We start from the raw sequence: 15,788 nt of genomic DNA on the forward strand, positions 1-15,788 counted from the left end.
CTCTGGAGCTTTGCTCCCTAACTCCTTAGCCTAGGGATAGACTGGGGAGCTGGTGGCAGCTTACTTGATTTGCTATTTGCAACAGGACCTTCCAGGCAGCCTGTGTCCCTTCCCCTGAGCTGGGCTGGGCCCCAGGGGTCTGGAACTCCTTGACAAAGTCTGTCAAAGAGATGCTCGTAAATCATTTTATTACTCCGCTACATATCGATTACTAAATACACATGATGAGTAAGCATTTATATTTGCAGTACAAGAGAGGGAGAGGGAGAGAGAGACTAAGCTAGTATTTTAAAATATATCATGCCAACAAGTGCCATCGGTCAGCAAGACACTTCGTGCTTGATGCAGTGTGCAACAAGGAAGGACCTCGCTGTCCCCAGCTACTTCTTTCCTCCATGCTACAAGCAGCCAAGCCAATGGTCATTCCGCTTTATAGAAAGAAGTTTGTGTCGGCTGTCAAACTCAAATTGATAGGCGGCACGGAATAAATACAAACGTCCTAAAAGAATGAGGAAAGTAAATTGTGTGAACATGATCTGAAAAGCAGAATAAATTGTCAGAGCTGATTGTAAATTTCCCAGCTTCCCCTTGATTCTTTTCTGATCTCACCTTGCTAGCCTTACTGTGGCACATGACACCTAACTCTGAAAGCTGAGGTGTGTATACCTGCATGCTAACTGACCAATAGTGCAATCCTAAAAAGAGTTACTCCAGCTTAATCCCATTCAAATCAATGGGCTTAAAGTGGAGTAACTCTTCTTAGGATTTCACTGCAAAGAAATTCACTGGCACAATCCTGTTCCAATGGATGGAACTTACACTGGTATATCAACTTGGGGTGAGGCTAAAAGGCTGCAATTCTAAGAACATCTTCCGGGGAGTAGCCCCCATGAAATAAAATGAGACTCTCTTCTGAGTAGATCTGCTTGTGGTTGTTCTTTAAAATAACTAAATGCACACAGCTAACAGTAGCCATTGAATTCCAGTACAGTCTGGCATGAATTTATAGCCAGTAGGCTTCAATATCACCCACAGCACTGTTCCTCCATGACGTCTCGCTTGCACCTAGCCATGGTGGCACTGGTGTAAGTCCATGTGCCGGTGCCCAGGGGGGTGGTCCCAGGAACAGGGTGTGAGTTAGTCAGGTCCCTAAGCCATTTTGGGCCTGTGAATGCCCCCTGCAGCGGTAGAAAGTTATGCCACAAAAAACGGCGGCATAGCCTATAGGTGCCCATTTTACAGGAGAAACTCACTTGCCCCTCATACCTAGCCCTGCCCAAGCAGCTTGGGAGAGTACTGGATGCCGACTGCTCTTTCCCCCACAGCGGCTGAGCCTCTGCCCCAGCAGCCTGTACACGCTGATTGTCTACAGCATTTCTCCATAGCAATTATTCCATAGCAATATGGCTCAAAGAATTCTGTATTCTCAGGTGGCAAAGTAGTCTCAAGGAAATTCACAAAGGCTGTCTATCTAAATCCCTTAAAGGACCTCAGGCAAAAGATCCTCTGGTCAAACATCTTACTCTACTAGGGCTCCAAATGGAATAGAAAGGCAGAAAAAAGTTTACACACATACTAAAGAGATAAGTAAAATGGAACATCTCCCTTGGGGAAATAGCAGCTTCTGCCAGCTCACAACCTGGATCCTACAACAATTTTTCATGCCTTCTAAATTCTGGTATGGATTGCATCTTCAGCAGCAATCCTCCTCCTGAATGTTGTCAAATGTTTCACCTACCAAGCCCTGACATCTAGACAGCTATCATCACAGCTTTCAGTAAGTTAATACCTTCTACTTACCATTAAGGTGAAAAGCAGCATCCACCTGAGGGCCAATTCTGGGAAAGTCAACTGCTATTTTTCTTGGATAGTTCTTTTCCAAAGACATCTTTTTCTGGTCGTATCTAAAGAAATACATTATTGACAAGCAGAGTTTTTGCTAACATGTTCTCTGTAGATGGGTGCAACTGCATCTAGTCAATTTTATTTGAACTGGTGTATGAAATGAACCCAAAACGGAGGGGTGAATCCATGCTAAATTGCATTCAGTGCTTTCTCTCTGTGTTATGTAAATGTGTTCCATTGTGTACTCTTGTTCTTCAGATATTTTCATTGAGGTCCCTGGAAATAATACATCTGAATCAATTAATTTTTTTAATGGCTCCTGAGATTTCCAGGCAGTCAGGCCCAGCCAACTATTTTCAGTCAACCTCCAACTGAGTACTCCTGAATAAAGAGGTGCATGCAGGCACAGTGTCAGGCACAAAACAGATCTGTGGACATAATGATATCTTAACCATAGGATATCATCAGGCCAATTCTTGTCAGCTATGATTAGAACCAGTTATGAGCAGCACTCATAACTGGGGTGGTGGGCACTGTGGCTCAGTAGTACAGTACCTGCTTGGCATGCCAGAAGTTCCAGGCTCAGTCCCAAGCATCCAGAGAGCTTTTTGCACAGACTTTTTAGTCGGTTCTGGCCCCACACTGTGGGGCCAGATATCTCTCTATACTTTCTGCACACATGGTCAAAATACACTGATTCAGTCTCCAAACTATTTCCCGTACTCTTTTTGTGTTCCTCACAGAGAAAGGTTACAACTGTTGCAGAATCAATCTTTCCCAGGCTCTTCTGCAGCTTTTCTTCCTGCATGTATACCCCAATTTTTTTTCAAAGTCAGTCCAGGGCTTTTTGGAATCAGTCCAGGGCTTTTTGGAATCAGTCCAGGGCTTTTTGGAATCAGTCCAGGGCTTTTTGGAAGTGCAGAATGCTTTCTTCAGTGTGAGGCTTGACCCTGGCCCTGCCTTTTGCCCTCCCCTTTATCCCCCTGCAGCCGGATCGGTTGCACAGCAACCAATCTAGTATTTTTTCCTGATTTTTAAAAAAATTAAATAGCAGCACTGCAACAATGTTGATGACATTAAAAAGACAACAACAACAACAACAACAAAAATCTTTGTAAGTTTCCTCAGCAATCAACCGAATAAGTTGATGTGTCCTCAAAATCCACAGCAGAATCAGGACATTTTTCTAGCGCAGACATAAAAACAGACACCACTTTGGTTTAAGTGCAGAATTAAAGAATCAAAGCAGTGTGGGACCATAACTGATGAATAAAGCAGATCCGATCCTCATGGGTTGAATACACAGAGAAAACCCAATGTAAAGTTCTCCATGTGGATGAGGCCCTTGATGGACCAATAGTCCGATTCAGTAGAAGGGAGCTCCGTGTGTTTCTAGCAGGTGTAACCAGCCCATCCTTTCAAGGGGCTGATGCTTATTTTTGGAAAAAGAAGACAATGAAAAGTACATTTGATCAATGCAAAAGAGAGTATTAATTCAAAAGATTCTCCAAGGAGTTGTACCCTACTGGCTGACGGTGGATTTTTTCCCCTCCTATTTCAGCTATATAGAATTAAAAGCTTATATAAATAATTTTTTCTGGATTGTCCCATGGCAGGTAGATCTTTCCCACTTACTTCCAGTACCGATCTTCTGAAAAGAACAATGTTTTCTTTGTTTTCTTATCATAAACTGCAGCATCAATTTTTGAAACTCTGTTAGGGAAACGCAGGGTGTCGAAGGTCTTTGGATCACTTGGCTGTTTATCAGTTCCACTGACAGTTCTGTACTTCCTTCCTGTTAAGAAAATAAGACAGAAAAGATTGAAAGAGTGACTGATGATGATTAACATGCCTCAGTTAGAAACATTGAGAGAATTCCGTGTTCCAAATTCCTTAAAATACATCAGTGAGTTCCTTATAGGAGCATACGCTTTCTGTTCAGAACAACAAGACAGTGGAAGAGATCAGGCTTCTTCTAGAATATTTTTTCCCATAGTTAAAAGCTATTTGTTTTACCTTCATCCGTATACCTGTTTGGCTTATGTGGTATATTTTGAATGGAGTGAACACTAAGGGGCTTGCAACATTGGCTCTAACTATTTTTGCATACGCAACAGCTCTTCAGCATTTGCCTAGACAAAGCAACCCCCTTCAACATTTCTCTGCCACAGAGTTCCTCCTGTTGTATGTACCACCACCTGCTAATTTGCATGTAGTTTTGCCTCACATAGGAATGCAGCAGTGGAGGTTTATAAGCAAAGAGATCTAACAGGAGAAAGGGGTTCAAAATGAAATATGTTTGCTTTTGTCTCAGGCTGAGTGGCAGAGCTGCACAATGAGAGGAAAGCTTCCACGGGTGATTCAAGCTTTGAACCCATCTTCATGGTTCAGTAAAGAGTGGCTCATGTGCTTAATATAAGAAATCCTTGGGCTTAAAATTATACATAGACCCAGCAATAGCCTTCATTTCCCCTTAGTTTATCTCTTTTGAATGTAGTCCTTGTATACTTTAAAACACTCTGCATGTTTCTTTTTCACAAGGAAGCCCCAATGAACACTTGTTCTATTGCAGCAGTTCCAGACAGATTATTTGATTTTTGTGAATAAGGTGTTCAAAATATGAACTTGCCTAGTTTGCAAGGCTCATTTTCTCCTGCGCCAAATGCCCCATGTGACAATTTTTTCCTGTTTTAAATATGCTGCATTCCAAGCAGCTTTGCCACTGTGCAGTGGTGCCATTCGACATAGCATCAAGCTGCTGATAGTGTCTGCTTACTGGCGTGCTGGGCTCACATATGGCCCAAAGTCATCACAGACAGGTTACCCATCACTTTAAAGGGATACAACTTTATTGTAGCATAAATTTTCAAGAACTACAGCTCTCTTCATCAGATGTGGGAAAGAAGAGCAAAAAACACGTGTGCAAATCATTTGCAATTCAATTTAGAGCAGTTTTTAGTGTGATTTTAAAAAAAATATTCGATGGTGCTGCTCACATTTTGTCATCTAATCGTTCGTGTTTCAAACAGAGGGCTTCCTCTCCATGAATACTTCCAGTTTCAGGACAACTTAACACCCATTCAGAGCAGTTTACAAAGTCTATTATTATTATCTCCACAACAATCAACCTGTGAGGTGGGTGGGCAAGAGAGCTCTGAGAGAGCAGTAAATGACCCAAGGTCACCCAGCTGACTTCAAGCGGAGGAGTGAGGAATCAAACATGGCTTTCCAGATCAGAGTCTTGCTGCTCTTAACCACTATACCAAACTGGCTCCATGTTCATCCCCATCTTCCTTTGTTGCCTCCCTCATCTCAAATTTTGGATTGGTCCCTCGGGGCAAGATTTCTCTCCCTGAACTCTGTAAAGTGCCAGTTATTTTCAGAAGGCCACATTAATAGCAGCAGGAATAAGGACAATACATCTGGTTTAAAATGCTCTGGATTTAGGATTATTTACCTTTGAAAAGATACAAGATGCCTTCAGCTTCATAAGCAGCATCGATGCCACATTTCAAAATTGGCCAGAAGTTAGAAATAGGTTTTATTTCAGGATATCTTTTCCTATGATCCTTTATTATGATGATCCTGAATGGAAAAAACTCACAAATATTTACTTCAAACTAATAATAGCAACAACAACAACATTTAATTTATATACCGCCTTTCAGGACAATTTATATAATGCCCACTCAGAGTGGTTTACAAAGTGTGCTATTACCCAGCTTGCTTCAAGCAGAGGAATGAGGAATCAAACCCGGTTCTCCAGATTAGAGTCCCATGGCTGGTAACCACTACACCATACTGGTTCTCTGTATCAAGACTCCTAATAGGAAACTCAGATACAACAGCTTGGATCCTGAACTCTTTTTTTCACTCACAAGCCCCATTCCATCAGGCCCTGGCAGATCAAGGAAAAACTTGCAGTCATCCCCATTATCTACTGGGTGACACTGCCCTTTTCCCTCACTCCCAAGCAGTGCCCAGCTTCTTTCTGGGTAATAATAACCACTTCCACCAACAAATCTGAACATTTATACATGTTGTTTGGACCTCAATTACCGTTTATGAAAGAAGAGAAGTTTTCCTTGGAAAGTGGTGACAGCATTAAAACTTTGGAAGCTATTACAAATCTTTGGTAATGACTCCTGTTCTGCTGGATTTTTTCTTGCCAAACATGGACCGTCTTTTGGACATCCTTGAAAAGGAAGCAAAGAGAAGAACTGAAGAAGAGTATCATTGACTAGAGGTGTGCCCTCTTGCTCTGCTCACAATCCCATTTCTCGCTGCTCTCCCAATACTTAAGGACAGTTTGAATACTGAATTAGCAATTCTGCCTCCTGCCAAAAGCATTGCAGTAATACTGGATAAACAAAAGCCACATCCTTTTTTTCAATGAACAGTAGCCAGAATTAGATTTTTAACAGTCATACCTTGCTTCTCCTCCCAATAGGGATCCTAAACAACCCACATTGTTCTCCTCTCCTCACAACAGCCATGTGAGGTAGGCAAGCCTGAAAATGTGAGAATGGTCTGTCACCCAGGCAGATTCTGAGACAGAGGTAAGATCCAAACCTTGTTCTCCTAGATACTAGTCAGATATTCTAACCAGTACACAAAACTGGCTCTGATAGCTCAGGGAGGTTCAGGCTAGGTTATGGATGGGTTCTTAGAACTGTAGCATCAACTGATATCTTACATGTGTGAATAAGGCATCACACATTTCGGACAACAGAAAAAATGTCAGTATCACTCCCTTTAAACATAATGCTTTGAAATGGAATTAGCCCACATTTTCACTTGGGAATCTGCACTTACCATAAAGAGACTGGATGTTCTCAATATCATTTTGGTGAAGCCTTAGGGTTCTGGGGTCTGAAGGTACGGCAAACTTATAGCTTCTGGGATCATAACTTGCATACATCACAGCACCCTTAATTTTAGAATGGAAAAGACCCAGTGAATGGCCAAACTCATGGGTAGCAACAAGAAAAAGATTGGTTCCTGAAAGCAGGAAAAGCAAAAAATAATTATTAGCTTAATTAAAGATTATTTTAAAACAATATTAGTGAGATGGCTTTGGTTGTATGATAGTGAAAAATCACATATTAGTCTACTCATAAAAAGCTCAGACATGTCTTTTGTAAGGCTATTAATTTCTATATACTCTTTCTACCCTTCAGCAAACAAGGGCTTGGATCCCACCTAGATTATCACAGGCACAAATGTGTGTGTAAAGTGCCAACAAGTCACAGCTGATTTATGGCGGCCCTGGCTGTTGTTAATGGAGCCACTATGACAGTAGAGGGGGGAAAGAATGTAAGTCCAATAAAAGAATCTCAATACCCATGGACAAACCCTTATCCCCCTTCTGTTCCAGTCAACTGAGGGCCAAGCTACACATGACGAATGACACTTGAATGGCAAGTGTATTTCTCCCTATTCTCTTGCCCTCCACTCAATCCACTTGCCGTTCAAGTGTCATTCGTCATGTGTAGCTTGGCCCTCAGAGTTACTAATTATAAGGTTACCTTATCAGTGACTGGGAAAAGATGACTTCCCCCCTAAGAATTCTAAACTGGTTTATAATGTAATTTTTGCCATGACACTTTGAAATCTTGGAGTATGATCAGATTCATTAATATATGAGCTAGCCCCACCCCCCACAAACACATATGACGTTTCCCAGAGGACAATCCATCCCTTAGCCAGTCGGGTACCATGTGAAGAAATCAATGGCATAGTTTTCCTCTGCTTCCTGCTGGCTTGGGTTACATGTGAGCACACCAATAGGTATCAACCATGGTTCTCCTACCCCCTTCCATCTCCTGGCCTTGGGCCTCCTGTTCACTGTAGGCTTGTGTTATTTTTAATGATGTTGCAGCCATCACCAAGGATTTGCAGAGGAACATGATTTTTCAGACCTGGGGGACGTCCAGCTCCATCGCATGGCAGGGGATCTGCTGCTGTAGAGGGAAACCTCCCAACATTTCTCTTTAATGCTCACCAGAGCCTAGGCACTGGTGGGAGAAACGGGGAGGAAGACTTGCATGCAAGCATCCCTCATAGGGTTGTTGTGGGGATAAAATAGAGGCAAGCAGAACAATGTTGGTTGATTTGGGTCCCCACTGGTTGAGAACGGTGGGGTATGATGTTTGTTATAAATCTAGTTTTGGCTACATTTTGCAAAAAAGGATGATCACTATTACTGTTGCTTCTTCCAGGATTGCTGCAGCTCCTTTCTTGGGAGACAGAACCACTAATTCAATATTCAAAATTACCTTTAAATATTGCAAGGACAGTTTGTTAAGGGATTTGTGAACAAAGTGAGCAGGCACCCCACTAGTTAACATAAAACAGCTGCAAGTGCTGAAGTTACAAAAAGGTTCATTGATTTCTCTATAAAGAAATCTCTATAAAGAGAAATCAAAGAGAAATCCCTCTTTTAAAAGAGAAAATGGAGAATAAAGAATAAGTGGCTATATCTAAAGAAGTAAATTTCAGAAAAAGAAATGCCCTTCCTCATAACACCACTATATTTCACTCTATGGCAGTGGTTTTCAAACTGTGGGTCTGCGCAGACCAGCTGGGACTGTAACATATGAGTGGAGATAGCGTTTTATGAAGTTTTTCTAGTATATTAATAAGCAAAGACACTAAATACCTTCCTTTGTTTTCTTAGCTGTCCAGTTTTCATCTTCATCAAAATGGGCATCACCTCTAATAGCCATAGTATCGTATGGTGGGAAAGCATGAGCCAGCACTTCGCCTTCCCCATCAAAGGGACAGTCGTCTGGATGGTGAACTTAAAGTACAAGCAGAACAGATAAATTCTACATTCCATGATTGATAGGAAACTTTATAGGTTATTTTTTTAAAAAAAATTCTGTGATTTACTTACTTCCAGCCCCAAAATAAATCAATATGTCTGCAGAATTCCTCTTTGACTCAGTGAAGGTCAGGGGAGTCACATCACTCCACATTTTAAAGGCTCTCTTAATGGCATCATCTACATCAGCACGAGTCATCTTTTGCGTGTAGTTCATAATTCTGTACAATACCCCAAGAATAAACTAAATTAATATTTGCAACCCAAAAGTATCACAGCTCTGGGCACACCTGAGCAACATTTATATGGGGACACAAAAATGCACCAGAAAGCAAGATGGGAAGGTGCCATAGCGGTGTGTTTGCACAATCTCATTCTTGCTCACTCACTGCAAAGGTGTAGACGTGATAGCAGCTTCAGCAGTATTCTGGAGTGAGCTGTTTGTATTTATGGCCCTCGCTATTGGTTACCGGTGTGCATACTAGCTTGAGATGGCGAGTGTTTAGAAATTTAGCCATTCCTGTAACCACATGGGAACTGTAATCCCTTAGGATTGGATCCAGACTAACGTTTCCAAGGGCACAAGGACTTCCACCCATAAAGCACAATTTTCCTTCCTCTCTCTCTTTTGCCTAAAATGCCCCTGAAATTCTCTTCTGGGGGGGAAGGAAGAAGACTGGGGAGCAGTTCAAGCTGCTACAGGAGAGGGAGGGAGAAATCATATTCTGCAGATGGGAGTCTTCGTGCCTACAGAAAGTTAGTCTGGATCCAAGCTTTAGTCCATAATTTGCTTTGGGTTAAATGTGAACATTTTAGTCCAGCTCCTACTAGGTGGTTTCTTCACATGATACATGTACAACAATGAAAATCCAGCTTTTGGACATCTTTTTCTGTCAACTGCCTAGCAGGAGAGAAGTCCAAATTTGTTCTGGTTTCTCCCCACAACATGCACACACATACACACACTGTAAACACAGTGTGCAAACCTACACATTTGTGTATGGCCCTGTTTCAACTATAGATTCTGCTCCAGGTAGTGCTAATAGAAGGCAAGTTGTGCTTTAAACAGAAATCTTCAAGTTGCATCTTAGGAAGCACACTGAAATCTTACTTATACGTTAGGTCTTTCTTTGACCATTTTGGAACCCTTCTAAATAAGAAGTGTTCATCTATATCAGGAACCCCACATCTGCGGCTCTTCTTCATATCCAAGAAGCTGGTCATATTCCCTCCAAAGAATTCTGGTGCCTGCTCTGTTTGGTCAGCAATTACATTATTGCCTTTGCTTCCCAAGATCGGTATTGGCTCTCGTTGAGGATAGTAGGTGTCCAGATAATTCTGATGGGAAGAACAGAAACAGAGAAGAATTCTTAAAAAGGTCTCCTTGAAAGCATATATCATATTATTCAATGGGGTTTACTCCCAGGAAAGAGTCCTTGAAATTGTACCATTAATTATATAATTCTTTATATATATATTGTTTACAAGATCATATGTGCCTTTCTGTCTTCTGCTTTGATTATCAATACAGCTCCATGAGGAATGTTGTTCATTACTCCACCCATTTTACTGACACAGAAACTGAAGCCAACAGAATAAGGCCAACCAAAATGCTCATGTAGCTTGCACCTAAATTCTACCATGTGCATGCACATGCACATGCACATGCACATGCACACACAATCAATCAATCATCCAGTCACTAATGCTGGCTGTTAATTTAGACCATATACTTAATAAGACTTCTCCTACAGAGAAGCTTCAAAGGGAGATTACAACATGAGATTGCTGAATTAGAATGCATCAACAAATTTAGGACAACGGGCAGGGCTGAACAAGGACATAGAATTCTTTTCACATTACTGATGTTGATTTTCTGCATTTCCCACCTCTATGCATAACTCCTTGCTCAAATCAAGCTGATTACGTTTTGCATTGTACATCTACATCCTGACTCCAACTGGTTTTTCTTTGCTACATGCATCCCACCTTCTGACCTTAATATATAATCTGATGGGTCTTCATTCCTATTTGTATCTGACAAAGTGAACTTAGAGTCATAAAAGCTTACGCTGTGGAAAATTTTGTTGGTCTTTTAAGGACTGCTGGACTCAAATTTTGTCCTACTACTACAGACTAATTTATATGCTACCTTTATCCCTTACCTCAGCAAACTGCAGGTCTTCTCCTGTGACTTGTTCAGTTTCTGTAGCAATGGAAGAAGCAAACAAAACGTCTCCATAGAGCATCAGCATGAATAAGAAACTCTTCATTTTTGCCTGCACTTCTGTGTACCAACCTCAGATTTAAAAAACTCTTCAGGAGACCTAACTGTGTTCCACAAGCATGCCTATATATGCACCTCATGTTTGTTCTTTAAATTCAACAGAAGCATGACTCTCAATATTACACCATCCTTAAACTTAAGCACAAGATAACTTCTTTAAGCAGAATGATTGGCTCACAACTCAGTTCCTTAACCTGATTTGGAAATCATTAACAAGGTAGTTGAGATTCTAACCTACCTGGCCTTCCACAAACTATGCAAAACTGAATTAGTCAGAAGGGCTTTCTACTCAGGGCCAAGCTACACATGACGAATGACACTTGAACAGCAAGTGTATTTCTCCCTGTTCACTTGCCCTCCACTCAATCCACTTGCCGTTCAAGTGTCATTCGTCATGTGTAGCTTGGCCCCCAGATTACAGGACTGTGCCATAAGAAATAGCTGAAAGAGATGCCTTCGTAGGAACAGTGCAATCCTATGGTGAGTTATTCCAGTCTACACCCATTGAAGTCAATGGACTTAGACTGGAGTAACTCTCCACAGGATCGCACTGTAAATGTTACACTGTTGGGTACTGTCTGCTGATGTAGATATATGCCTAGCAGGGAGATTCCGTGCTGCTAAACATGCGGTGGAAAATAATCATGCTTTGTTTCAAATAGATTTAATCTCTGTGCTCGACTTTACACTTGTATAAAGTTTTTTCTGCTACCATTCCCTAGTGTATCTGTTTCCCTGAATGTCCTAACTGTTATTCTTGATTGTACTTTGCTTGGTGAATGTCCTAGCTGTCAATTATATTGTATTTTCACTCACACTTTTGTAATCTGTCTTGGATTTCAGCGAGAAAGGGAGACTATAAACAAACAAACAAACAAACAAACAAACAAACAAACAAATAAATAAATAAATAGGGGGAATGAAATACCCCTATGGATGGGGTCGAGGAAGCCCTACAATTTTGCCTTCCTTTAAAAAAAAAAGTCAGTGTCTTCTCAAAACACTTTTTCCTACTAAGACTAGTTTGAATATTCAGTTTGAGGTTGACATTTATTGATATGGAATATGTTTATTACTGTTGGGGGAAATGTTCTGGAGTGATTCCCAAATCACTTCCTAACCTCTCCCCTAGATATTATTTTGCACTGAGTAGGAAGAAAATAGAGTGAAATAACAGCTGTGGAACAAACAAACAAAAAAAAACGTAACACGACTGAAATTTCCTCTACATCTAACAATAGCACCAATAGTTCTATTGTTACAAAACTTGAGTAAACAAGGTGTGAACAATGCATTAGCCGTAGGTGAATCCACATCTTCAGTTCAGCAGTGCCCCTTTCACTTTCTAAGTCATCATGATAACTGTCCCTGTCACATGTGCAGCCTGACCTTGTGTGTACTTGAAATAAATCCTGTTGAATTTGTTGGGATTCAACATAAGTGTACAAGGATTGCAGCCTTTTAGTGTAATTCTTATTATCTTCATTTATGGTTTAAATGGTGGGAACCTGTCTTTAGGAGACTCTAGCAGATGTGAGGGCAAATCAGGCATTCTCTAAACTTTGAAATCTGGCAAATATCTGATGTCCACCTTCAACCCCCCCCCCCAATGGGCGTGTGTGGTCTGAGACAAGCTCCTCTTATCTGTCTTGAGCCTCATGAGACTTTTTGCCATCAAGCCATTACCAATTATCCCCTGGCTGGTGGGCCCACAGACTCCACTGCCCAGATGATTGACGCACACAAGCACTCTTGGACCCTCCTTACTCAAGTTGTGTCACATGAGTTGGGTTGGGAGTTCCTAGGGATAACAGGCCTTCCGGTATCCCACTGGTGCTAGCAGGAGGAAAAGACGAGGCAGGTAAAGTAACATGGAAGTGATACGGCAGATATTCTAGCATTTTGCAAAACTCTATGGCTACACTCCCCATTTCTTCCTGGTTGCAACCTGGCAATCCTATGAGCTCACCTAACCTGATTCGTATTACGTATCTGACTAGAAAGTCACCTTAAAAAATGGGGGTGGGGGGCTGAATCAGCTTTAGAGCAAGGCACTGAGTAATCAAAGTGGAAACCCACAACTAAGGGATACAGTCAGTCAGGTTCTGAAATTCTAGTGTATTAAAGTGGCACAGTGCAATGAATAAATAACAATACTGTTATAAGCATATCAAATCACATAAACAAACAATGTGCAATAAACAGCTCAAAATCGGCCAATACAGAAATATCCAATGGTGCAATCAAGTTCATATCAGAGTTCAAAGCAGGAAACAAGCATTGTTGATGACCAGTTCCTTGTCGGGTCTCGGTCCTGCAGAGTGTTCCATCTCCTTGTTCCACCTGTTGAAAGAAAATGAGAAGAGTACATCTATCTAAGAACTTACCTTGAACAGGAACGAGGGGTCCTCACAGCTTCTCTGGTTTGCTGTCTATGTTTCATCTCTGCTTTGAACTCTGATATGAACTTGATTGCACCATTGGATATTTCTGTATTGGCCGATTTTGAGCTGTTTATTGCACATTATGTGATTTGATATGCTTACAACAGTATTGTTATTTATTCATTGCACTGAGCCACTTTAATACACTAGAATTTCAGAACCTGACTGACTGTATCCCTTAGTTGTGGGTTTCCACTTTGATTACTCAGTTTATTGCTAAGGGAGCTTCCTTTTGTTTTAGAGCAAGGCACAGCAGGAGGAGGGGCTTAAGCCTTCCCTCCTTTCCATCCCAGGCCATTTTCGGCCACAAAATAACAGTTGTGGGGAGGGGCTCTCTGTCCTGCTGCTAGTTCCACATCTACCCATGTGAGGTAGCAGGACAAAAAAGCCTCTGCCTAGCTGCTGTTTGCTGCCAAAAACAGTGTGGGATAGAAGGAAAGAAGGCTAAAGTCAATCTTCCTGTCGTGCCATGTTTAGAAGCTGATTCACTCCTACTATACCCACATCAATTTTAAGGTGATTCCCAGATCAGTTGTGTACCAAGGATTTTGTCTCATGTATTGAGTGCCTCAGCCTCAAGCCACCATCACTAATCGCCTAGCAGGCAGGCCTGCACACACCCCACCATCCAGAGGATCATCAGCTTCTTCAGGAAAGTGAAGGACCACCCATATTGCCTGCCTAGGCCATTCACCTGGTTTGCCATACTCTGGGGACAGATCTGCCAATATTCACAGTTACAAGCGAAGGACATGGTTTCCATTGCTTATTTTTAAGTTGACAGGAGAAATGTATTACCCCCCCCCCCCAAGTTTAGAGAGCTGTTGGCTTCATAATTTTAAGATCTTGTAAACAATTTCCAGAATGTCGTGCATGGGTTTCAAAATCTAAGAGTTCAGAAGATCATTTGTGGAGAAAGGTGACCCTATCTAATGAATACCATGACTAACCAAGCCATCCAACAGGCTTCTGGTTCTAGATTACTCTTTTGGTATGGCTTCCCCTCAAGCTGTGTTTCTTTTTTATTTTTGTATTAATATTCAAGAAGTTGAGGAGCTGTCAGATCCCAGCTCAAGTGGAACAATCCAACAGAAGAGCCCTCGACTATGGTGCTCAGCTGATTTCTTTAAAGGGAAATTCTGTTCTTCAAAGACAGATAAATTTGTAATCTTTATGATATAATCTCACAGAATTACTAAAACTGTATAAACGTGTTCCCTGAAAATGTCTTCCCACTACTGCAATGATGTTATTAAAGTTCTGAGAGCCCATTTTTTAAAAACTAAAGTATGTCTTATGGATGAGGCTTATCCAACAAGGAGATCATCTGACTTGCCAGGAATTGACTCTATGATGGATGCTGCTTTTCAGCATAACAGTAAGCAGAAAATGATTTTCAGGTATAGCACGCTGAAGGATAATTGTCATGAAGGTTCTCCAATCACAATGACCAGAAAAATCATACAATATTCTTGTGAAAAGTAGAGCACAATAAATTGGAAGCTTCTATGGCTGGTGGCTTACAGTGCAATTCTAAACAGAACTATGGCCTCCTAAGTCCATTGAAGTCAATCGCTCATCATTCATTCGTTCGTTCGTTCGTTCATTCACTCAATCAATTTTTATATTGTTTCTCCAGTTAAGATCTCGAAGTGGTTCATAACAATTACAACAGTTAAAAACAGTACAAAATATAATATTCAATAAAATCACAATAAACAGCCTAATACAAATAATTAAAAAACACTTTAGACCCAACCCCAGCCTATAAAGCCTTGTGAATAAGATTAAAAAATGCAGGTAGATAAAAATGCACAGCAATTTGCTCTGCCTCACAGATAACAAAGACACCAGAATAGTTCTGCCTTACAGAGTTTCCAAAACATGAACAGGTCCTGCTGAGCATGGGTGTCTTCCAACAGCGCATTCCAAAGTAACATTAAAAATGGAAACTCCATCAGTGAGATAAGGACAGTTATGTAGTTTAAGAACAATACTTGTATTGAATTCTGAACGAAGTTTTCTCAGGTCTGCTGAGCCACCTGGTGGTAAGTAGTAAAGGTTCATTAATATCATTCATGTGCAGTGGGAAATATATATTACACTGTGTATAAAAGCAAAAAGATGGGAATTTTTAATAAATTTTGTGGAATCTTTAAATCCTATTAACCCTTGTCCTCTCCAGTTCTTTTCTTTCAGGTTCTTTCTTTCCGTAGGCAGCCTTCTGTAGCCTCTATGAGCTTTATCAAAGAGACTAGGGGAAAATCATAGAGAGTCACTATGTGGAGGCTATTTTTCTCCTCTTCCTCAATTTTTGGGAGGCAGGTAATTTCTCATGCTGGTAGGTAAATGGCAAGCCAATTGGAAGATGGGCCAGATAACTCTG

The 15,788-nt window shown here is 41.1% G+C and overlaps 1 protein-coding gene across 1 annotated transcript; it reads right to left on the reverse strand.

Annotated features, from left to right (window-relative positions):
* Window positions 1-200: 200 nt before the first annotated feature.
* Window positions 201-11,044, reverse strand: LOC129326508 (matrix metalloproteinase-18-like). The gene is made up of 10 exons (XM_054974704.1): window positions 10,837-11,044; window positions 9,783-10,009; window positions 8,744-8,892; window positions 8,507-8,647; window positions 6,661-6,846; window positions 5,905-6,040; window positions 5,303-5,430; window positions 3,481-3,640; window positions 1,801-1,904; window positions 201-499 (listed from the first exon to the last, which is right to left on the reverse strand). Exons 1-10 carry the CDS (start codon window positions 10,942-10,944, stop codon window positions 399-401), a joined length of 1,440 nt encoding a protein of 479 aa, XP_054830679.1. The 5' UTR covers window positions 10,945-11,044; the 3' UTR covers window positions 201-398.
* Window positions 11,045-15,788: the final 4,744 nt, after the last annotated feature.

This window comes from Eublepharis macularius, chromosome 3, assembly GCF_028583425.1.
Source record: "Eublepharis macularius isolate TG4126 chromosome 3, MPM_Emac_v1.0, whole genome shotgun sequence".
In the NCBI taxonomy this organism is placed as follows: domain Eukaryota; kingdom Metazoa; phylum Chordata; class Lepidosauria; order Squamata; family Eublepharidae; genus Eublepharis; species Eublepharis macularius.